The sequence below is a fragment of the Trichosurus vulpecula genome, chromosome X, assembly GCF_011100635.1.
Source record: "Trichosurus vulpecula isolate mTriVul1 chromosome X, mTriVul1.pri, whole genome shotgun sequence".
In the NCBI taxonomy this organism is placed as follows: Eukaryota; Metazoa; Chordata; class Mammalia; order Diprotodontia; family Phalangeridae; genus Trichosurus; species Trichosurus vulpecula.
Genome location: NC_050582.1, coordinates 40,334,757 through 40,359,195, shown reverse-complemented (window position 1 = coordinate 40,359,195; position 24,439 = coordinate 40,334,757). Strand labels below are relative to the sequence as shown.

The window sequence follows — 24,439 nt, the reverse complement described above, 5'->3', positions numbered from 1 at the left end:
AACTAGGAAAGGATTAGGGAAGGAATACAACCAGGGATGTCACCAGAAAACCTCGGGCATGATGGTCTTGAGGCTGTAGCAGGAAGAAGGGTTATTCGAAATGAAAGGTATTGAGCATAAATGCATGAAATCAGTTCAGTCAGAATAAGAAGAGAGTTAGAGTTGGGGGAAAGACCCTTTGCATCAAATGTATCTTGATGTCCAGGACATGTAGGGAATTGCCCCAAATCTGTGAGATAGAGAACTATTCTTTGGGTGATAAATGGGAAAAAGATATGAAGAAGTTTCAGAAGAAGAAATGCAAACCTGTGAGTGACGGTGAAGGAGATCACTCCAGCTCACTGCTGAGAGAAATGCAAATTAAAACCAACCAAAGCATGAGGTTTTCCCTCATGCATCAAATTGGCCAAGAGGTTAAAAGATGGAAATGGGATACTAGAAGGACTCCACCAAGTTAGGGAGCCTGACTTCCTGACTGTTAGGTCCAGTGTATTACACTCTGACTTTGGGCCAACCATCTGATAAGTTTGGAGTTTGGTGAGAGAAGTTAGTAAATTGTTTCATATCCTTTGACCCAGCAATCCTGTTTTTAGCATGTGCTCTAAGGAAATGAAAGACAGAAAGAAAGGGCCCATATTTACCAAAATACTATAGTGGTGCTGTGTGTGGTAATAAAGTGGAAACAAAGTAGGTGTCTATATTGGGGAATGGTTGAACCTTTAAGCATGGTATCTAAAGGAGTGTTATTACTCCATAAGAAACAACAAATTAGAAGAAATTCAGAGAGATTTGGTAAGACTTGAATGAGCTACAGTGAATCAAGTAAACCAATCAGCACTCTACATGCTGACGACTATCAATTAAATAAAAGGGAAGCTGAATGGCCAATGAGCTCGGAGAAAATGCAGTAGAAAATTGGTTTTGCAAATGTGAACCAGAATCCTGGTGGGAACTTAGAGGGAGTAACTAAAAATGGTGCTGACCCTTTTTGTACTGACATCCACTAAAATACTAAGCAAGCTTAGTTGGTTGTATTGCTTTTGGATGTCAGCGTTGGGTTTTTAATAAAAATAAAAGAAACTTTAGAGAGGCATGATAATCCTCAAGGCTGCCAGATAGGAAACCAGATCCTGTCCTCTGTAAAAGGGGCTGAGGCTGTGTGATGCAATGTCAAGAGGGCCAGTTTTGGAGTCAGAAAACCTGAATTTGAATCCTGGCACTGCTGCTCACTCCATTTCCTTGTCCATAAATGAGCCAGTTAGAGGAGGTGACCTGACCTTTGAAGGTCACCACGATCCTCTGGTCTCAGAGATTTGGGCGCTCCCACCAGTGGGAGAGATTGCATCCTGTTCATGCCTCTTCATCCTGTGTGACTCTTGTCCAGGTTCTGGACCTGTTGCAAGGTCCTGGGAAGCTCCGTCTAGATCATGTAACATTGTGCAGATGCCTAGGGGACCCCTGAGCTGTTGTCTTCCCTCCAGTACCCCTGGTGCTGCCTACATGCATTTCTGACCCCATGTTTCTCTGGTGGTTTTCATGCCCCTTCCACCTAGTTCGGTTTTGGTAATGTTACAACTTATGCCTGTCTCTGCATTGCCTTTTGGACTATAGGCAGCTAATCTTTATCTTCTGGCATAATCCATGACTTTAGCCATGCCTTCCTATTTCTCTTCTCCTGGGGAATGGGTATAGGGATCAATTGAAGTAAATATAAAATGACTTCAAGTAGGGCAAGAGGAGAAAAGGGGTGTGTGTGTGTGTGTGTGTGTGTGTTTGTGGGTGCGCGCGCGCATGCACGCACGTAGGTGTGTAGGAATGGTACCCAAGTTAAGCCTTAAGGAAAGCGGAGGATCATAAGAGAGACAGGGAAGGGGGAGCATCCTGGGTGGACAGAGTGAGAAAGTTCCAGACTCCAGCCTGATTTGGCTTCTCATACCAGCTCAATCGTTTAACTGGCTATGTGAATGTGGGTAGATTATCTTGGACCTCAGGGCCTCAGTTTCTTTAGTTGTGAAAAAGGGGCCATGCTAAAAGACACATATATGTTTCCAACTGTTCTTTCCACAGGCCTTTTCACTTTCTTTAGAATGCCAAGGTTATGAGCGGCTGGACATACAAAGGTTTTCTCCTCAGAGTGGTTTTTGGCCAGGGCAGTACCGAGCTCTTGCCTTTGGCTAATTAACAGTCTCTTCATTCACTCTGAGTTAGTGTGTGCATTGGGCTGTTTGTGCTGTTGGTATTTGGATTCATAGAAGGTCATAGCTGGAAGGCACCTTAGAGACTGTTGGCTCTCTCCTCCTCCTCTTCCCCTTCTCTCCTATAGTGGTGGACTTGGGGGACCCAGAGCCTCTTGGACTCTTGATGAAGTGCATTTGGTATGGCTTTCTCTGCCCCTCTCTTGTGTTCAAACTCCTGAATGGGAGAGGGTCAGAGTGCCCCCATGCAAAAATCAACTTGGTTCATCTTTAGAGGGAAGTGTAAGATTGGAGAGCATGTCCACATACCAGAAAGGGCAGGTTCCTTTGGAAAGATAGAATGATGTTTAAGGTTAAGCTTCTGTACATCTGTGAAATGATGGAGGGTAAAAAAGGAGAACTGGAAGATTAAGACACGTACAGGTCAATGTAGAAGAGAAGGAAGAAGCATCATGGTTTTGTGGCTAGTGGGCCAGCCTTCCTTCCAAGCCCTTCCTTGGGCATGTACTCAAACCACTGCAGAGTAGGGTTGACTTGGTTCATGGTTTTTGTCTGTCTCTTCCCCCACCCCCAACCCCCATAGTATCTACCACAGTGCCTGGCACATAGTAGGTTTGTTGCTTGATTCTAACTCTGTGGTCCTGGGCAAATCACTTCACCTTGGAGAGAGCTCCAGGGAATTCTCCAAGTTACAGAGAAGAGTTGCCCAGGCATCCACACTGAGGGAATCAGGGGTCTGGATCCCTCGACCCCGACCCTTCCAAAAAAGGCAAGGTAAAACCCCAAAACAATAGGAAAATTGATGGTAATAGAATGGATAAGGGTGCAACCATGTTAGTTAATGCACATGGTTGTGTTTTAAACCCAGTTAAGGGGCAGGAGAGGTATGGTTGCCTGCACAATTGTTGGCAATGACTTTCTGAAGTCTTCGTTTGCAGGATTTGGGGTGGGTTTTTTGAGATCTGTGATTTGGGGATGGTAGTAGTATATACACATATTCTAAATAGAAACAAACTAAAATTAAGTTTTCTTGTAAACACAGAAAACACTATATTGTTTATTGCTGATTTAAAATGGTTTTTATAATGACATCTTTTGTTTTAATATCATCTACATTTTCCAGTGTATCCTCCCTCAGTCATGCCTTCCCAGAGAGCCATCTTTTATTTTAAAGACTATAGAAGAGAAGAATTCAACCAAACTAAGGAACACACCAGCCAGGGCCTCCATTTTATGCAGCATTACACAACCCTCTCCCCCACGTCTGCAAAAGACTTGTATTACTTTGCTTTTAATGTTTCCCATGGAAAAACCTCTTTCTGCCAAACCAGGGCCTGAGGTCCCCTATATTTCTTTCCTTGTCCTCTTTCCCCCTTGGGACTTTTGCTTCTACTTTTTTTTTAATTTATGGAATAAAACAAACATTTATGTACCATAGAATAATAAAAAAGATAATTGTACGTGAAACTGCTAACCTACTATGCACCACTTGCAATTACTTTCAAATATACAACAAAATTATCATGTGAATTTATTTTTTTCCCCTCCTCCCCCTTTTATCAATAAGAATCCATGGGTCTCAGCAGTCCTGGTGTCACCATAACCCTCTTCTTATATTATAATCTTTATTTTAAAAGTCCAGACAGCTTTATATAAGCAACCAGGTACATTTTTTTGGATTGTTGTCCTTGAACAGGAGGTGATTCTTGTTCAAGACTCCCCACCAGCCAACTTAACCCCTTGGTCACTGTGATATCCCTGCACTCTCTCCTTACCTAGGGTTCCTCTAAGCCCCGAAGGCTTGCTGCTGCACATGGATTCCTAAAAAAGGCAGGAATTTGGAACAAGGCATTGAAATAGAAGATGATATTTTCCCTCTTATCCACTGAGATGTTTAAAAATACTCAATGTCTTTCCCTCCCTTTCATTTGCTTGGGAGACCAGTGGATCTTGGTGGGAAGAGCTTAAGAAAAACAGGACCTGAGATCTAGGCCATTTAGCGCTCAAGGCTTAACCGAAGTTGGAGGGGTTTCTATAAACCTAGTCAGAGGTTTTGGACAGAAACATTGCTCCTTGTACAGTGCAGAAAAGCTCTAAGACAGATCAACTGCCTATGGAATCTTGGGCTAACTAGTGTTTGCTATTTAAAAAAAGAAAAAAAAACCTGGCTCCTGGTGGCAAAGACTATTGTGGGGAGGGGAGGTCTTCAGGATGCCAGTCCACAATTGACTGTGAAAAGCAGAAAGGGATTTTTTAACCCTAAGTCAGACAGGTGCTTGTGACAGAGACATTGTTCTTAGCCTAGGTTCACAAACAGACTCGTAAAATCTGTGGGATCCATCTGGCTGCTTAGTCTGTGCTCTTAGAGAAGTTGACCCCTGAAGGCAAAGATTCTCAAAGCCCCAGGTAGCTAGGACTGAGGGAAGGGACAGCTTTTTTTCCTGGTGGAGAGAAAGCAACTAAGGATTTCTTCTTAGTCTGACGTCTGGGTTTGGAAGGGCCTTGACTAAAAATCCCCTGGGCACTGGGTTCAGAGAAACCGATGTTGTATCCCACTCCTCTTCTGCGGGTGACATAACACCTCAGCTAAGGAGTCTGGCTGAGTCCTGGAGACTGGGAGCAGGGAGAAACTCTGTACCTTCCTTTATACTCAGCAGAGCCTTGCCTAGGAACTACGTGGTATCAGTGGAGCACCAAGCTCAGCAAACATTATATGCCTTTCAAGACCAGAGGAGCAGACAGCTGGAGCAGTTCACAGACATCCGAAAACATTGACAGGCTTGCAGGGTGTGAGATATAAGTTGCTTTTCCACTTGTGTGTTCTGGTGACAGCTATGTTCTTCAAGATGTCTTCCATATGTGTGTGCCCTTCAAGTCCTGTCCCTTTGGTGCCAGTGCAGGTGGCTCCCTTGCCCCCTGTGCTGCCTGTGTGGGTGCCACCCACTGTATGCTGGGTGACCACCATTCCTCCCCATTTGCTTCTGCCTGAGCACTTCCAGGTGTGTGTCTCCTGGCCTAGAGCTGTTTCACGTGTATGCCCTGATGCACATGCTGCCTGGCAAGATGTATGCCTCTCCACTGCTGTTTCTTCTTGGGAGATCCCTGTCCCCATGATACCTGGCCAAGTGGGTGCCCCTCCATGATGCAGGGGTCCTGCTTCCTCTGCTGCCGGGCCACGTAGGCCCTCCACGATTGCTTCTACACAGGAGCCCTGTCCTGTGTGCCGTGTGGCCACATGTATGTCCCTCCATGAATGCTTCAGTGTGAGAGCCCAGCCCCATGTGCTGCCTGCCCAGCCGTGTGCCCTTCCTCATGTGCTGCTTGTCCATGCAGTCCCCTCCCCGCTTGCTGCCTGCCCACGTGGGTATTCGCTGGGGCGTGTTCTTCAGGGCTACTCCTCCTGTTGTGTTGTCCTAAGCACTTCTGTGCAGGAGGCTGTGCTGCCTGCTTCTGTAGGGTCCTTTCCACGTGGGGCCTGGCCAGGGGGGCTCGCCCCTTAGTGCCCTTTGATGGATGCTGTCACTCAGGAGCTCTGCTCTGGGTGCTGCCTTCCCATGATTAGAGGAGCTTCTTCATTCATGTGGTTGGGTCATGTCTCTTGGTCATGGAGAATATGTGTGTTTCCACAGAGTATACCCTAAGTTTATGAAGTAGATGTTCAAATGTTACTTGTCTTGCCATTATTTTGTTGTATTAAATGAAATAAATGAACTAATTGTGTCTTTTGTTTCACTAAAAAAGATGAAAATAGCAGTGGAGACTGTAGTGCCATAGAGTATCTTGAACCCATAGTAGCTTTTTTTGGGAGGGGAGAGACCTGAGTGGAAGCTGGAGGGCCCCCAGATGGCGGCCTCTGTCCAGTCTTCTCCTTTGAAATGGCCTTGATACTTTTGAAGCTATGTTTGGACAGTATGGTTTCTTGACATTTTTTTAATATGCTAGGCCAATTGCTTTCAAATAGTTATGGTATAGTGGCATGTTTATGTATGGCTCTCTGTGGTATTGCTGTGTAAATGTGACTATATGCCAAAATGAACACTTCGGGTATTGATTCTTTAGAGCAAGTATGTGCAGTAATGCACCTTGAATTACGTGGAGGGCTGATAGTTCAAGGTAAACTTCCACTTCATGATCTCGGAGATGAGGTTATTGAATGAATGTGCCTTATGAAATGAATGGATGGCAAGGCATTCATCAAGGACCTACTGCATGCCAGACCCTGTGCAGAAGATAGAAAAACCTAAGTGGAGGCCTTCACTCTGCCCTCAAGAAGCTTACATTTTATTAGGTGGAGATTAACACATAGGGTAAGAGTAGAAATGTGTTAAGCACGTATTATGTACTGTACCGGGCACTGTACAGATTGTTGGAAATACAGACAAGTAAGAGATAGTTCCTGCCCTCAAGGAATTTATAGTCTAATAATAGAAGACAACACACAAAAGGAAGCTGGAAAGGAGGAGGGGTAGATAGGAGAGGTACCTGGTGGGAGCATGATGGTGAAATCCAGAGGAGTGCCACTGGGTGGGCTATGAAGAAATAGCTGGCCTGGGTACCCTCCTTAAATGAAGGTTTTGCGAGGAGCTCTCTGCTCTTCTCTGTGTCTCCCTGCTCACCCCTGCCAATCAGAGGGACTTCAGGGACAGAGTGTACTGAACCAAGGGTGAGTACCAAGGCTGATCTGATCTTGCAGGAGGAAGAGGTACCTGGGGCATGATGGGGAAGTCCACAGGAGTGCCACCAGTTGGGGTAAAAAAACAATGGCTGAGGAAGGGAGTGTTAGTCTAGGCTTCACAGTGGTGATGAAGTGAGTGGCCCCATGATCTAGTCAACTCATTCCCTTTTTAATTTAAAATTCTGCCCTTAAACACTAGAAAACATCTCCATACACACAGCAGAATACAAAAAGAGGATTCTATGTGAAACTCTGAATCTCTCATTTTCATACAGCTTGTTATTTTTAAAAGTACACAATTCTACCCATCACTTCAGAAACTCTTGCTGGATTGTACTTCTGTTCTTCCTTTTGTTCTCTATGCATTAAAACAATATTACCATGGTGTGTTCTCTCTTCCCTCTCCCCTTCTTTCTCTTTTCCTTCCTCCCTTTCTCTTTTTGATTCTCTCCCCTTCTGTTTGTCTGTCTGTCTCTCTCCCCCTCCCTCCCTTCCCCCCCCATTAGAAAGAGCTCCTTCTTGGCATCACTATTGCTACCCTCCCTCTCTTAACCTGGAATAACAAAGGAAAAAAATTCTATCAAATAAGCATAGAGCAACACAAATCCATACAGTGTCTGTCCAGAAATGTATACCTCCTTCTGCACCTTGTGTCCACCACTTCTCTGTCCTAAGGTGGATAGCTTGCTTTTCCCAAATCCTCTGGAGGTGTGGGCCTGGCCTGCCGTTGCATTGATCAGTATCATTAAGTCTTCCAAAGCAGTTTTTCTTGACAACATTGGTGTTTTTATATATACGTTGTTCTCCTGGTTCTGTTCACTTGCATCAGTTCTTGCTTCTAGGATTCTTAGAAATTGTCTATTGTCACTTCTTACAGTGCAAGAACAATATTCCATTAATTTTTATACCACATTTTTGTATCACCTCCCTTAGATTCTTTGTTTTGCTTCTTCTTCCTCCCTTTTTAATCCTTCAGGATAAAGAAGTTTATTTCGTTTGTGACTGTCTTTCCTTTATTACTCTCCCTAGTAATTCTTTTCTTTTTCCCTGGTTGTTTCCTTGTTTGAGTTTAATGCATTTTTTACACTGAACTCTGTGTATGTGAAATGTGCCCATTTCAAATAAGTGAGGTTCAGCTGATACCCATTCCCTCCCTTTACCCCTTCCACCATATTTATATTTTCTTCTCACTCTCTCTGATAATGAAAAATAGCAAATTCCACCACCTCCTTCCTCATTTCTATACTAGTGTTTCCCTCCTATCTTTCCTTTTCATTTTCTTCAAACCCTTGGAAAAGGATCAGCCCAGCCCCCTGTTTATATTATTTAACTCTTCTATTAAATGTCCATTTTACTCCTCCTTCAGATTATACTCAGTGTTGCAGGGCAAGTTATTCTTGATTATAAGCCTATTTCTTTTTTTAATTTAATATTTTAATTTTCAACATTGATTTCCACAAGATTTTGAGTTACAAATTTCATAAGCCTATTTCTTTTGCATTTTTTCTAAAATTTAAATTTATTTATTTAACATATTTAGTTTTCAGCATTGATTTTCACAAGAGTTTGAATTACAAATTTTCTCCCCATTTCTACCCTCCCCCCGCCTCCAAGATGACATATATTCTGGTTGCCCTGTTCCCCATTCAGCCCTCCCTTCTGTCACCCCACTCCCCTCCCATCCCCTTTTGCCTTCCTTTCTTGTAGGGCAAGATAAATTTCTACGCCCCATTGCCTGTGTATCTTATTTTCTAGTTGCATGCAAAAACTTTTTTTTTGTTTTTGAACATCTCTTCCCTTCCCACCCACCCTCCCTAAGAAGTCAAGCAATTCAACATAGGCCACATGTGTATCATTATGTTTAACCCTTCCACAATACTCATGTTGTGAAAGACTAACTATATTTTGCTCCTTCCCAACCCATCTTCCTTTATTGAATTTTCTCCCTTGACCCTATCCCCTTTTGAAAGTGTTTGTTTTTGATTACCTTCACCCCCATCTGTCCTCCCCTCCATCATCCCCCCCCCCTTTTTTATCTTCTTCCCTCTTCTTTCCTGTGGGGTAAGATACCCAATTGGGTATGTATGGTATTCCCTCCTCAGGCCAAATCTGATGAGAGCAAGGTTCACTCATTCCCCCCTCACCCACCCTCTCCCCTCCTCCCACAGAACTGCTTCCTCTTGCCACCTTTATGCGAGATAATCCAGCCAATTCCATCTCTCCCTATCTCCCTCTCTCAGTATGTTCCTCTCTCATCCCTTAATTTGATTTTATTTCTTTTAGATATCTTCCCTTCATCTTCAACTCACCCTGTGTCCTCTCTCTCTCTCTCTCTCTCTCTCTATATATATATATATACACACATAGATATATACATACATACACATTCACTTATATATATACATAAACATATATATATGTGTATATATATATATATATATACATGCATATTCCCTTCAGCTACCCTAATACTGAGGTCTCATGAATCATATATGTCATCTTTCCATGTAGGAATGTAAACAAAACAGTTCAACTTTAGTAAGTCCCTTGCAATTTCTTTTTCTTGTTCTTTTTCTTGATTACCTTTTCATGCTTCTCTTGATTCTTGTGTTTGAAAGTCAAATTTTCTATTCAGCTCTGGTCTTTTCACTGAGAAAGCTTGAAAGTCCTCTATTTTATTGAAAGTCCATATTTTGCCTTGGAGCATGATACCCAGTTTTGCTGGGTAGGTGATTCTAGGTTTTAATCCTAGCTCCATTGACCTCCGGAATATCGTATTCCAAGCCCTTCAATCTCTTAATGTAGAAGCTGCCAGATCTGGGGTTATTCTGATTGTGTTTCCACAATACTCAAATTGTTTCTTTCTGGCTGCTTGCAGTATTTTCTCCTTGATCTGGGAGCTCTGGAATTTGGCGACAATATTCCTAGGAGATTTCTTTTTGGGATCTATTTGAGGAGGCAATCGATGGATTCTTTCAATTTCTATTTTGCCCTGTGGCTCTAGAATATCAGGGCAATAATCCTTGATAATTTCTTGAAAGATGATATCTAGGTTCTTTTTTTGATCATGGCTTTCAGGTAGTCCAATAATTTTTAAATTATCTCTCCTGGATCTATTTTCCAGGTCAGTGGTTTTTCCAATGAGATATTTCACATTGTCTTCCATTTTTTCATTCCTTTGGTTCTGTTTTATAATATCTTGATTTCTCATAAAGTCACTAGCTTCCACCTGCTCCAGTCTAATTTTTAAAGTAGTATTTCCTTCAGTGGTCTTTTGGACCTCCTTTTCCATTTGGATAATTCTGCCTTTCAAGGCATTCTTCTCCTCATTGGCTTTTTGGAGCTCTTTTGCCATTTGAGTTAGTCTATTTTTTAAGGTGTTGTTTTCTTCAGTGTATTTTTCAGTATTTTTTTGGGTCTCCTTTAGCAAGTCATTGACTTGTTTTTCATGGTTTTCTTGCATCCTTCTCATTTCTCTTCCCAATTTTTCCTCTACTTCTCTAACTTGCTTTTCCAAATCCTTTTTGAGCTCTTCCATGGCCTGAGACCAGTTCATGTTTTTCTTGGAGGTTTCTGTTGTAGGCTCTTTGACTTTGTTAACTTCTTCTGTCTGTATGTTTTGGTCTTCTTTGTCACCAAAGAAAGAATCCAAAGTCTGAGACTGAATCTGGGTGTGTTTTCGCTGCCTGGCTATATTCCCAACCAACTAACTTGACCCTTGAGTTTTTCAGTGGGATATGACTGCTTGTAGACTAAAGAGTTCTATGTTCCACGTTTGGGGGGGGGGATGTGCCAGCTCTGCCACACCAGCACTCCTCCTTCCCCAAGAACCCCCAACCCGGACTGGGCTTAGATCTTCAGCAGGCTGTGCACTCCTGCTCTGATCCACCACTTAATTCCTCCCACCAGGTGGGCCTGGGGCCAGAAGCAACTGCAGCTGTAGCTGCCCCACCTCCGCTGCCCTGGGGGCTGGAAGCCGAACCATGAACTCCTTCTACTCCCACAGCTTTTCCCACTGACCTTCTCTGCTGTCTTTGGTGTTTGTGGGTTGAGAAGTCTGGTAACTGCCGCAGCTCACTGATTCAGGACGCTAGGGCACGCTCTGCCCGGCTCCTGGTCTGGTTGGTCCGCGCTGCTCATGCTGGGCTCTGCTCTGCTCCGCTCCCAGCTCCCAGCTCCCAGCTCCATGTGGGATAGACCTCACCCAGAGACCATCCAGGCTGTCCTGGGCTGGAGCCCTGCTTCCCTCTGCTGTTTTGTGGGTTCTGCCGTTCTAGAATTGGTTCAGAGCCATTTTTTATAGGTTTTTGGAGGGACTCGGCAGGGAGCTCATGCTGGTCCCTGCTTTCCAGTCACCTTCTTTTGCGTTTTAGAATATTATATTCCAAGATCTCTGGTTTTTCTTATGAGCTGTCAGATCTTGTGTGATCCTCACTGTAGTTCCTTGATGCTTGAACTGCCTCTCAGGATCCTTGTCTATATATTTCTTTGACCAGTGACCTTTGAATTTCGGCTAGGGCTTTTCTGGAACTTTTCCTCTTGGAGTTCCTTTCAGGAAGTGATCAGTAGATTCTTTCAGTTACTTTACCTTCTGATTTTAATAGATCTGGAAAGTTTTCATTGATGATATCTTGAAATATAGTTTGCAGGCTTCTAAACATGGTTTTCAGGGAATCCAAAGATTCTTAAATTCCTACTCTGTGACCTATTTTTCCAGGTCAGTTGTTTTTGATAATAGATATCTTACAGTTTCTTCTGCTTTTTAAAATCTTTTGATTTTGTCCTAATATTTCTTGATGTTTCCTTGAGTCATTGATTGATTTGGTCTATTTAGATTTTCAGGGATTCCATTTCTTGGGTAAGGTTTGCTGCTTTTTCTTCTTAGCTACTTATTTTACCAGTTCTTTACCCCAAAGCATTTGTTTCAAGGTTTATCTTTTGCATTATTTTTCTAGGTATTCGTGTAGTCCTATGTTGACTGCCCATTTTGTCCTTTGTCTCTGTTTACAGATGTCATACAGTTAGATTTACAATAATTCTTGAGAATGTGCTCCTCTCCAGCTTTAGGTCCCGAATCAGGGGCTTTGTTGCCAGATCCAAGCTCTGACTCCTGCTGCACTTTTGGGTCAGGTGGTCAGCCCTGCTCGGTTATACCAAGCTGACCTCTACCTCCCAGGGTTCAGCCCTTCTCTGGATCTTTGAGGTTCCTTAGGGCTCTCTCTGGTGTCCTAGAACAGAGCATTAGGGACCTTAGAGACCCTGGGCCCATCCCACTTTGAGCTCTAGAGCACTGCCTTTGTGCCTTACGCTGATGTCCACCCACTACTGCTCCCCAGCGCTCCCATTCTGGAGCTTTCTGACCACTTTGGAGTTTCTTCAGTGCATCCTCCTGCTCCTGCTGCCTCCAAATACAGGGTTGTGCAGGCCACATGTATCTGGTTCAGTGCGATACACAATGCTATGAGGTACCAATGTGGATTTAGCTGGCAGTTTATAGGGGAGGGTCCTTTCCTATGTCCCATGAGCTACTGGCTAACTTTGTGCAGATCTGGAGGGGATGATGCCACTTATTACAGTTTCTCATTGGATTGCTTGATTATTATTTGGCCAGGTAGGAACATTTTTTTTTGTTTTTCTAGAGTGTTGTTTTTCTAGAGTATGTATGTGGGATCTGGGAGGCCTGCCTCCCATGGTGGCTAGCATTAGATTACTGTTCCCAGAGCAACGGGAGGTGGAGGGGGGAACAAGTACTGTGGGAGTACTATGCACAGGACAGGGCAAATGGCAAGGTTCCCAGGGTGGATGGGTGAATGGGATATGAAGCATGGCCTGGGGCCTGCTACATTAGACATGGTAGGTTAGGTTACATTTGTCTTCACCATTCATGACAGCACAGCCACTGGACAGTTCTAAAGCTGAGTAGATAAACTCTCCTTGGGGTTAAGAGTGGTTTGGAGATTCATGGTCTTTAGAGGTCTAGTCCTGGAGGGCTCAGTGTTGGGTGGGGAAAGGGGAGGTAGCCTCAGGCCAGATGGTGAGAGTCCTGGGGTAAATAGTTGGATGACATGTGAAGCACAGTCTGGAAACAGTTGGTGCTTTTCAGAGTATTGTATTCTGTTGTCAGGCAAGCTATATATGATGACTTTGGACACAAGTCAGGAGAGATGGTAACAGAAATCTCTGAAAAATATGTTTTGTGCCTGATGTGTTCAAAGCATGATGCTACCAACTTGTACCACATACTTGGAGGGTACAAGTACTAGCAAGCTCTTCAAGCTTGTGTGTATGGCCATTCTATTCCTGAGCTGAGATAGGAAGAATAGAAGCAATATCCTGTTGGCAATGGACTGTTTTACCCAGGATGCACAGGTATACCCAAGCTGAAAACAGAAAGCTTCTACAGTTACTTAGTTGTTGTGGACCAAGTGTTTCTGTGCATATGGCTTACTTGCCAGGATCCACTCTGACCAAGGTAGAGATTTGGTAAGCAAACCGTTAAAGGAGTGGAGGTGGAGAGAACCGTACCTTTTGTCCCTCAGGGAGACCAGACTCAAGGCTTGAGTATATATTCAAGTGTATCCTATTGATCATGCTGGGGACCCTCAGGCCTGAGCAGAAGGGTCAGTTCTATCATTGTGGCTTTTCTAGGACACTTCCATCCATACTTCCAAGGGTAATGCCACACATGCTTTACTCCATGCCTCTTGAAGTTTGAATAACAGCCACACTTGCTTCTTGATGTGTACTTTGGAGTCTCAGATGATGGAGTGTATAGAAAGACTTTTATCCGGCATATCTCTTAGTTGTGAAACCAGCTGAGAGAAGTCTTAACACCTAGCTCTGGCCTCAACCCAGGACATCTCTGATCTAGACCAGGAATGACATGACGTCTGAGTTCATTGTCAAGATTCACCTCTTAATGGTTGTGTAGGGAGCACACAAGATAGGAAGTTTATGAAAAGCCATCCCATACCGATCAATTGAAAGCTTAGGCAACCTAGCTGTCTAGAAAATGACCCCAGGAAATAGTTGGGACTCTATAAAGACAATGCACTGTAACTACCTGTTGCCTCTTGGGGTGTGACATTCTCTGGTGAACAAGAGGAAAGGAATGAGGGAGAGTCAGCCAAGCAGACTTAGAGATGTGTCTGCTCCTTAGTCGTAGAAATTTCTAATAAAGCTAATGATTCAGGCAAGCAAGAAATTAAGTATTAGTGCCCATGGGAGGGTCTGGAAACTCCCCAAAGTCCATTGCAATTCCAGAGAGACTCTTGTTCCAATAAGGGGAGGAGGCAAGATAGGGCTGAATCCATGGGTGTGTCCTTTCTTGCCTAATACTCAAGTTGCTTAGATACCTAGGGGAGAGAACATATGTGCAGAGCCTGGAGCCTGTGATGGTTAACCTGGCCTATCTATAAACTCAAGATTGGGATTCTAGGTGGTGTGGTGGATAGACTGCTAGACTTGTTGGAAAGAACCTGAGTTCAAATCCCACCCTCAGGTACTAGTTGTGTGAACCTGGTTAAGTCATAACTTCTCTGTGTGTCAGTTTTCTCATCTGTAGAATGGGGATGATAATAGCACCTATCTTCCTTGGTTGTTGTGAGAATCAGATGTTTACAACTCTTAAAGCAATACCCCCACACACATATATAAAGATATATATCTCTATAAGATAGATAGATACAGATATTCTAGCTAGTATTCTTTTTATTAAAGGCCAGCAGGCCTGTGGAGGCTGATAGTTAGCCTGGGTCATTCACTGGTTCAGGAAATGCCAGGAAAAACACCATGTCTCTTTGGCTAGTGACCAAAGGCTGAAGGAGAGGTGGGAGAAGTGGTTATTCATTGATCCAGGCCATGCCTGATGTTGGAAAAGATGACATGTAATATGCAGATTATGTGTACGTGTAGCCTGTGTTGACATTGCAGTTTAAGGCAGATATGTTATTAGATCCTAGCTGAAGCAGCCAGATACCTGAGGGAGAGGCAGGTGGTAGTGTGTGCCAGGCAAGTCAAATCTAGCATTTCTACATTGACCATCATTTTCCCTTGGACCCTGATGGAGTTAGTCCAGGATTCTGCCCAAGAGTCTTGGGAATAACAGTACCTTCTTAACCACCAGACCTGCTTCCAACACAGCCACTATAGACTGTCAGTAATAGGTGTCTAGGCCCAGGAGCCCTAGGGGCAGCAGCACCTCCTAAACCAACGTTCTTGCTTCCAGCTCAGCTCTTACAGCCATCATCCTGGGAAGCGACTCTGGAGGGTTGCTATGGAGAAGGGTCCAACTATACCCACTACCAACCGACTGCCCAACACAGGGCAGGGAAGCCAGCCTAGCTGGGTCAGCAGAGCATCATGAAGGAGAGACAGGAGGTAGCATGTGCCAGGTTGCTCAAACCTACCACCACTGCCTTGACCACCAGTTCCCCTCATATCCTGATGGGGGCACCCTAGGACCCAAAACCCAAGAGACTTGGGCATAGCAGTGACCTCCAAACTACCAGACCTGTTTCCAGCTCAGCCCCCACAACCATTGTTGAGAAGAGAATTCATTGTTGAGAGGGAGCCCACCTTTCTCATCACCAGCTGCCCCAATAGGCAGATAGAGAGACAGGAGCCCTGGGAGTGGCAGTACCCTCCTCCCACTGCCACCCCTGCCCATCTGTACGGCTTCTAGCTCAGAGACAGGAGACAGCATGTGCTAGGCAGGTCAAACCCACCACCATGTCCACCTTGACCACCATCTTCACTAAGTCACTGATAGAGACAGCCAAGGACTCTAAAGCCAAGAGGCTTTGGAATAGTGAGGTTTCCAGCTCAGTGCCCTCTGCTACCATCCTGGGAAGCAAATCCATGGGGATAAGCAGCTTAGCCACTGCTTCTGTAGGGCCTACAGATAGCCACAGCTTACTGAAGACCCAGAAAAGAAAGCTCTTGCCACTGAAGTCCTTGACCCTGTCAGATGGTTCAGCATCAGAAACTGATAGCATTTTATCAGGAGAAATGACATTAAAGAAAAGGCCTTACCATCTGCTTTGCCACTGCACCCTGAGGACCGTGAGACTTTGCCATCTGACTTGTAGCAGAAACCTTCCCTACGTGTTGTCTCCCCCATTCCATTGTGAGCTCTGTGAGGGCAGGGGCTGTCTGACTCTTCTCTTGTATGCCCAGCTCTTAGCACAGTACTCTCCACCTACTAGGCACTTAATAAATACTTCATTCATTCATGTATTAAATATTATCTGTCTTATTTTTATATGCAGTGTGATTGCTGCTGTGTTTTCCTCCATTTACACACATACACACAGACACACACACACACACACACACACACACTCTATACAAGTATAATATATTCTAGGGACCAGTGCCAAGCCTACTTTTACATGGATCGTTCTTGTATTGACCCCTGACTGTAGATATCTACTTGCCATGTTTAGTCACATGCCTACTCATTGCTTTGGCCAATTCTGCCTATACTTATTCATCAGGGTTCCCAGAGCCTAAATAGTGTTCATCAACAAAACAGGTTTGTAATGTAAATTATTTTTGTTGATGAATATTATGAGTTTATACAACTCAGTGAACAGAAATTGAATATTTTAGCAATTTCCTAACCATGTCCTACAAATAACTAATTCAAAATATTTCAAAAAATCATATACTTCATTGACATTCCTCGACTCTGCCTTGTCTTTCAAGGACTTCCATTAGCCCCTCAGACTGAATGAACTTAAAGTCAGAGAATTTATATCTCCAGATGCCACCATGACCTTGACATATAGTCCCAGCCCCAGCCCCCTATCTGGGCCTTAATTTCTTCATCTGTAAAATGAAGGGTCTTAAGACTTGATCAAGGGGTCTCAACTTGGGGTCCATGACCTTGTTTTTGAAAATATTTTGATAACTATATTTTAATATAATTGGCTTCTTTTGTAATGCTATGTGTTTTATGTTATGCATTTAAAAATTTGATTTCGAGATGTGTATCCAAAGTATTCACAGATTGCAAAAGCGGTCCATGAAGCAAAAAAGGTTAAGAACTCTTGGACTAGATGGTCTCCCAAAGGTGCCTTTAAGTTCTAAGTCCTGTGAATGTCTTTGAATACAGCTCTTTTTCAGAGCCTTTTTTGAGACCTTGAATCATTGGTCTTCTGACTTTGGACTGAAAGTCAGTGCAGTGAATCGGTCTTCCACTTTAAGGGATAAACCTCGCATAACCACATCCACTTGACAAATCAGGCAAAGGATGGGGGGAGTATTTCATTCAGAACCATAGATGCATCAGATGCCCTTTTGAAATCCACTTTTCAACTTAGCCTTAGTTTATTAAATTCCCCCCTGCTTTTTTGTACAAAGTCTAGATTGATATCCTAGATACAATTTCCTCCTGTATTTTTTAAGATAAAATAATATTGTAAGAAAGCTTCTGGGAACAGTGTTGAATTCACAGGACCATTTCCTGATTGCCTGGAGATGAATACTTGAGAATTTTGCCTTCAGATAAACTTTATTGTGAGCTCATTAAAATCCTCACAGAATTGTTCCATAGAAAGGAAATTACAGTTGGGTGAAAAAACCCCACTTTTGTGAAAGCTGGAATGGTGTATATGTTCTTCTGAAGCAGTTCTTATGATGTGATACCAAACCTCCCAGGCCCAGGAAGTAAGAGATCCTGAATTTTGCTTCTATGCTGAATGGCCCACTTCTTTTTATTTCACTCATAAAGTAAATTTGTAAGAAATGAAAGAGAAGGTTTGTTATCTGTGGACAACTCTAGCTGACGTTGACATCCAAGCCCAGGGTTATATATGGGAATGAGGCTTAAATAGGCCCATTATTGGATTCAGATGAAATCATATTTGTAAAAGCACTTAGCGCAGTGAATGACACATAGTAGGCATTTAATAAATAGGCTTGTTCCCTTCCCCTTCACCTCTTAGTCCTTCTGCAAGGCCCAAAGCATGTATGAAAGAGAGTTTAGTTTGTGTATTTGGGCTAAAGTTCCACAAGGTGGCAATTCCATGGACTCCCACAGTTTCTCAAGAATTAAAATGGAGGTTCACCCAAAGGATGATGGAGGTGGGTGGGAATAGGTTGTAGCTCCTTATAAACAAGGAATTGGAATAGTGAAATGGCATAAAGGATATCATTTGAAAAATATATGACCAGAAAAAATGGGCAGATCGCATACTGAGAGCAAGAGATGGCCCATGAGCAGTCCAGATAGTCCATGGCTAATTCTAGTATCAGGAGGATTCAAGGAAAGCCCCTTGTCCATTGGATGGATGCCACCTGTGAGGTCTTCGAGGACAATATGGAAAAGTATTCACATCAGTGGATATCCATTCAAAGATGAAGAGAAATGTCCTTCTTTCATGGTGTTGTCATTCAAACCTAATATTTAGGAATCTTGTGAGAGGAGAGAGGGCTGGCCTCAGATGTGCATTAATTGTGTGATCATGGGCTCAACCTCTGAGTGCTCATTGGTGGAAGGAGTTGCCACACCAATATAACCACAGGTCTGGAAAGAAGAATATGGGGATATTGGGCAGCTTCATTGGCTATTAAAAAAAAAACACCTTTTATTTAAAGTAATGGTGATGGTGCCTTCAAAAGAAATGGGGAAGTTAGGGGGAGAGGTAGGTATAGAGAGACATGCTGAGTGAGGTGCTTATAGAATGTCCATTCAGCATTCACCAGATTGTGGATTGAGAGCTGGAAAGGACTTTCAAGGCCATCAAGTCCAATTCCATCATTTTACAAATGGAGAAACTGAGGTACAGAAAGGTTAAGTGACTTGCCCACGGCCACACAGCCAGCAAATGTTGATTGTAGGCTTTGAACTAAGCTTGGATTCTAGCAACTGGAAGGAATCAAGGGTTTCTGACCAGGTTGTTACATGGAATATAGCAAGTGTTTTAGGAATATTAATTTGGCAGTAGTTTGCGGGGTATGGAGGAGAGTGATTGGATTCGTGGAGATCAGTTACTCACAGTAGTCTAGGCACAAAATGATAAGAGCCCAAACCTGGGTATTGGGGCAGGTATGGAAAAGAAGAAATGAATGCCAGAGACATTTCAAAGGACTGATCAGATGGGGAGCAGGAAGACTTCAAATCTGGCCTCAGACACTTAGTAGCAGTGTGACCTTGGGCAAGTCAGTTAACTTCTGTTTGCCACCGAAGAAGGAAATGGTAAACTTGTCCAGTATCTTGGCCAAGAAAACTCCATGGACAGTATGGTCCATGGGGTCACAAAGAGTCAGACTGAATGACTGAACAACACAATCATGTCCCCCACTCCCAGTCTTCTCTTTTTAGCCCAAACATCTTTAATTCCTTCATCCAAACCACTGACCCTCCTTCCTCTACTTTCGCTTCCTGAGCTGGTTCATCAAATTGGAAACCAACAGGAGGTTTTCATACACAATATCTCATGGTTACCAAACCAAAGATGAAAAGTTGACTGAGATTGACATCCACCTATTAGTCCCTTCACAATTACCATGCTTCGCTTTCAAGCTAAGAAATATACTTAGTGATGAGATTTTTAAGAAAATGAAGCTAGTAAACTGGTGAATATCAGTTTAGACCCTTGATTGATCAGAGATTATTGAAATAAGAGGTTTTTAGAAGAGATAGCTTTAGTGTATATAGAAAAAAAGTCTGCCTTCCCTCCTCCACCCCCCCACTCCCTTTTTGAACTTATACCTTCTAAGTTGAGAAGTTATAGTAATTGAAAAAGTGGAAAAGCTGGTTACTTTTTCTATTTCATAAATATACAAGGAAGACCAAGACTCAGTTAACTGTTACCCTTTTTCATCCTTCATTGTCTGTCAGTCAACAAGCATTTATTAAGTGCTAGAGACACAGAGAAAAAGCAAAAACAGTCCCTGTCCTCAAGGAGCTTATATTTTTTAAAAATAAGTTTTTATTGATGTCTTTTTTATTAATTAACTTATTTTTTTAGTTTACAACAGTTCCACAAGTTTTTGAGTTCCAAATTTTCTCCCCCTTCCTCTCCTCCCCCCGCCAAGACAGCATGTAATCTGATATAGGTTTTACATATACCTTCACATTAAACTTATTTTCCCAATAGTCAAGTTGTAAAGAGGAATTATAACCAATGAAATGAACCATGAGAAAGATGTAACAAAACCAAAAATAAAATAAAAAGGAGAGAACAAATAGTTTGCTTTAATCTGCATTCAGCTTCTGTAATTCTTTCTCTGGATGTGGATAGCCTTTTCCCTCATGAGTCTTTTAGAGATGTCTTAGAACCTTGCATTGCTGAGAGGAGCCAAGTCTGTCAAAGTTAGTCATTAACAGAAGCAATGTGTCTGTGGTTGTGTACACTGTTTTCTTGGTTCTGCTCCCTTCACTCATCATCAGATCATATGAGTCTCTCCAGGTTCTTATGACGTCCATCTCCTCATTTCTTATAGCACAATAATAATTCCATTACATTCATATATCACAATTTGTTTAGCCATTCCCCAAATGATGGGCATCCCTTTGATTTCCAATTCTTTGTCACCACGAAAAAAACTGCTATACGGGGCTGCTAGGTGGCGCAGTGAGTAGAGCACTGCGCCTGGAGTCGGAAGGACCTGAGTTCTGATCCGGCCTCAGACACTTGACACTCTTACTAGCTGTGTGACCTTGGGCAAATCACTTAACCCCAATAGCCCTGCCTTTCCCCCTCCAAAAAAAAAGCTGCTATAAATATTTTTGTACATAAGGGTCCTTTTCCCCCCTGTATGGGAAATACAAGGGATACAGCCCTAGAAGTGGTATTGCTGGGTCGAAGGGTATGCACATTTTTATAGCCCTTTGGGCGTAGTTCCAAGTTGCTCTCCAGAATGTTTGGATCAGTTTGCAACTCCACCAGCAATACAGTAGTGGTCCAGTTTTCCCACATCTCCAGAATTTATCATTTCCTATTTTGACATGTTAGCCGATCTGACAGGAAAGGTGTGGTACCTGGGAGCTGTTTTGGTTTGTATTTCTCTAATCAATAGTGATTTAGAGCGTTTTTTCATATGACTATAAATATCATTAATTTCTTCCTCTGAAAACTGCCCGTTCATAGCCTTTTTTTTTTTTTTTTTTTTAAATTTATTTTTTATTTATTTTTAGTTTACCACACACGGTTCTACATAGTTTTGAGTTCCAGTTTTTCTCCCCTCCCTCCCCCCTCCCTCCCCAAGACGGCATGAAGTCTCATATAACTGTCATGTATAACTTCGCATTGAATTAATTTATGCTCTAGTCAAGTCGTGGAGAAGAATTTTGACCAATGGAATGAATCATGAGAAAGAAGAAACAGAACCAAAAAAAAAAAAAACAAAAAAAAAAACCCCAAAACCAAAAACAAAAGAGAAGCAGAAAAGGCGAGCATGTAGTAGAGTGCCTCAGTCTGTATTCAAACTTCGCAGTTCTTTCTCTGAATGAAGATAGCATTCTCCATCGTGAGTCCCCTGGAGTTGTCCTTGCCCCTTTAGGTTGCTGAGAGAAGCGCAGTATGTCAGGGTTGGTCCTCACGGAATCCACATATCTGTGGCTGTGCACAACGTTCTCCTGGCTCTGCTCCGCTCACTCAGCATTATGTCGTGTAGGTTTTTCCAGGTTGTTATGAAGTCTGCATCATCCCCATTTCTTATGGCACAATAGTATTCCATCACCTTCATATACCACAGCTTGTTCAGCCATTCCCCAATTGATGGGCATCCCTTTGCTTTCCAATTCTTGGCTACCACAAAGAGAGCTGCTATAAATATTCTTGTACATATGGGTCCTTTTCCCGCTTGCGTGATTTCTTTGGGATACAACCCTAGAAGTGGTATTACTGGGTCAAAGGGTATGAACATTTCTATAGCCCTTTGGGCATAGTTCCACACCGCCCTCCAAAATGGCTGGATCAGCTCGCAACTCCACCAGCAATGCAACAATGTTCCAATTTCCCCACATCCTTTCCAGCATTTATCATTCTCCTGATTTGTTATTTTAGCCAATCTGACAGGAGACATGTGGTATCTAAGAGTTGTTTTGATTTGCATTTCTCTAATCAGCAGCGATCCAGAGCATTTTTCCATATGCCTGTAGATAGCTTTAATTTCTTCCTCTGAAAACTGCCTGTTCATATCCTTTGACCATTTCTCAATTGGGGACCGTTCATAGCCTTTGACCATTTATCAGTTGGGTATTGATGTCTTTTTTAAATCATCACAATTTTCCCCAGTATCCCTCCCCTTTTCTCCCCTCTCATAGAGTCATCCTATAAAATAAATACATTCTTAAAAGACAAAAACAAAAAAAGAAGAGGAAAACCCAAGATAACTGATCAATATTTTTTTTTTTGTTTTCATTTCGCTTTTTATTTGCACTCTAATTTCATTATTTACTCCCGTGCCATAAGCTTTTGTTTCTTCAGTTTCTTCTGGGATATCTTTTTCTTTTGAGCAACCTCCTCTTCTGGTTTAGGAACAATTTGTTCCTTTTCAGTGAGTATCATCTCAATATGGCAAGGAGAACTCATGTATGGGTTGATTCGACCATGAGCCCTGTAAGTACGCCGTCGCATTTTGGGAGCCTTGTTAACCTGGATATGCTCAATGACAAGAGAATCCACATCCAAACCCTTCAGTTCTGCATTACTCTCTGCATTTTTAAGCATATGCAACAAGAATTCAGCACTCTTTTTGGGCCAGCGACCCTGTGTCCAACCCCACTGCTTAGCCTGGGCACACCTGCCAACTCCACCATTATACCGACGGAAGGGAACACATTGTTTCTTCAATGTGACATCTTTCAAATACTTGGTAGCTTTTCGGATATGCATGCCCTTGATAGCTTGGGCTGTTTCACGGGTGTTCTTGAAGTGGACCCGGAGATTTGAACCCCTTGACTTGCATGATTTTGTGGGGTTCTCTGGATCAAGAGAGTACCTCACCATTTTAAATGATTACCTAGGACGGCTCAAGGGAAGAGCAACTGATCAATATTTTGAAAAAATTTGAAAATAATGTGCAAGGTGCAACAATTTGGGACCTTCAGCCTCTGCAAAGGGATCTGGTGGGGATGTCTTCCATTTTTTTTGAGCTATGCTTGTTCTTTATAATTTTGCAGCATTTACGTGTGTGTGTGTGTGTGTGTGTGTGTGTGTGTGTGTATGTGTGAATGTCCTTTCCATTTATATCGTTGTAGTCACTGTGTATATTGTTTTCCTGGTTCTGTTAACTTCACTCAGCATCATTTCATATGGATTCCCGTGCTTCTCTGTATTTATCACATGCATCCTTTCTTACAGCACAGCAATATTCCATTACATTCACATACCACAATTTCTTTAGCCATTCCCTGATGAACAGAAGTTTGTTTCCAATTCTTTGCTATCACAAAAAGTGCTGTTCTAAATATTTTGGTATATTTGGGAATTTTCTTCTTATCAGTGGCCTCCTTGGAGTATAAGTCTAGTAGTAGAATGAGAGTTAACATTTTAATAGGGGAGACAACACGTATCAATCAGAACCTAGAGGATAAACGCAGAGTAGATGGAAGGTAACCTTAGAAGGTATGACACCTAGCAGGTGTAGGGATCAGAGAAAGAGAGGAGGTAGCCCTTGTGGGTGAGTCTTAAAGGAATCCAAGGCTTATGAGAGTCAGAGGTGGGAGAGAGAGCATTCCAGGCCTGAGGCTGGGATAAGGGAGGTGGAATGTTTTGTGCACAGAACAGCAAGTATACTGCTGTGGTTTGATCATACAATGTAAAGGTGGGGTGGAGCCAGGTGGTGAAGATCTTTAAATGCCAAGCAAAGGACTTTATATTTGATCCTGGATCAAAGCCACTGGAATTTATTGTTTGGGGGGAAGGGAATGACATAGATTTCCATTTTAGGAAAGTCACTTTGGCACCCATGTGGAGGATGGATAAGATGAGAAGGCTGTTGTAATAGTCCAGGGGAGAAGTGATAAGGGCCTGAACTAGGGTGGTGACTGTGTGAATGGAGAGAAGGGAATGTGCACGAGAAATATTGTAGAGAAAGCGCTTATTACCTCAGCACCTGCTTGATAATTTTTTAAATCAGAAGATTTAGGATTAATGGAGGCACCTTGAAGATCTTATAGTTAAACACCTTCATTTTGCAGATAGAGAAGTTGAGGTCTAGCACTGCAGACTTCCTTTCGAAGAACGTTACCTGATTGTTAGCATAGACTAAGAAACCAATTTCAAGTTATCTAAAAAGATTCCTAGTAGTTATCCTGGTATTCTGGCTGGACCTTTTGGTGACACCCATGGAACAGAAACAGATAGCTGTGGTGAAATTATAGCGTTGAGGCCCTGAACCCACAAAATGCTTATGTGGCCGGTCAAACCAGAGAGGGGAGGTTGCGCCTTTTTGCCACCAATTTCACTGGCCAAAGGAATGCCAGCCTCTCTGGTAATCCAACATAAAAAGGTCCAGGAAGTATTGTGAGGCTAGAAATGGTCGACTTCTTTAGAAATGGCAGAGTAACAACAGACACTAACCAGCCGAATCCTTAGCTCCTTCTTACCATCTT

General features: G+C 42.8%; 2 protein-coding genes across 2 annotated transcripts in view; one reads left to right on the top strand and one right to left on the bottom strand.

Moving 5' to 3' along the window:
* The window catches only part of FHL1 (four and a half LIM domains 1), a 110,975-nt gene that overhangs the window by 5,670 nt on the left and 80,866 nt on the right, over positions 1–24,439 (top strand). The gene's annotated exons all lie outside the window — the stretch shown is intronic.
* Positions 22,239–22,862, bottom strand: LOC118832728 (60S ribosomal protein L17). The gene has a single exon (XM_036740064.1). It carries the CDS (start codon positions 22,830–22,832, stop codon positions 22,278–22,280), a length of 555 nt encoding a protein of 184 aa, XP_036595959.1. The 5' UTR covers positions 22,833–22,862; the 3' UTR covers positions 22,239–22,277.

Excerpts from the sequence above, each read along its gene's own strand:
- LOC118832728 (XM_036740064.1), bottom strand. The coding sequence starts at position 22,832 with ATGGTGAGGTACTCTCTTGATCCAGAGAACCCCACAAAATCATGCAAG.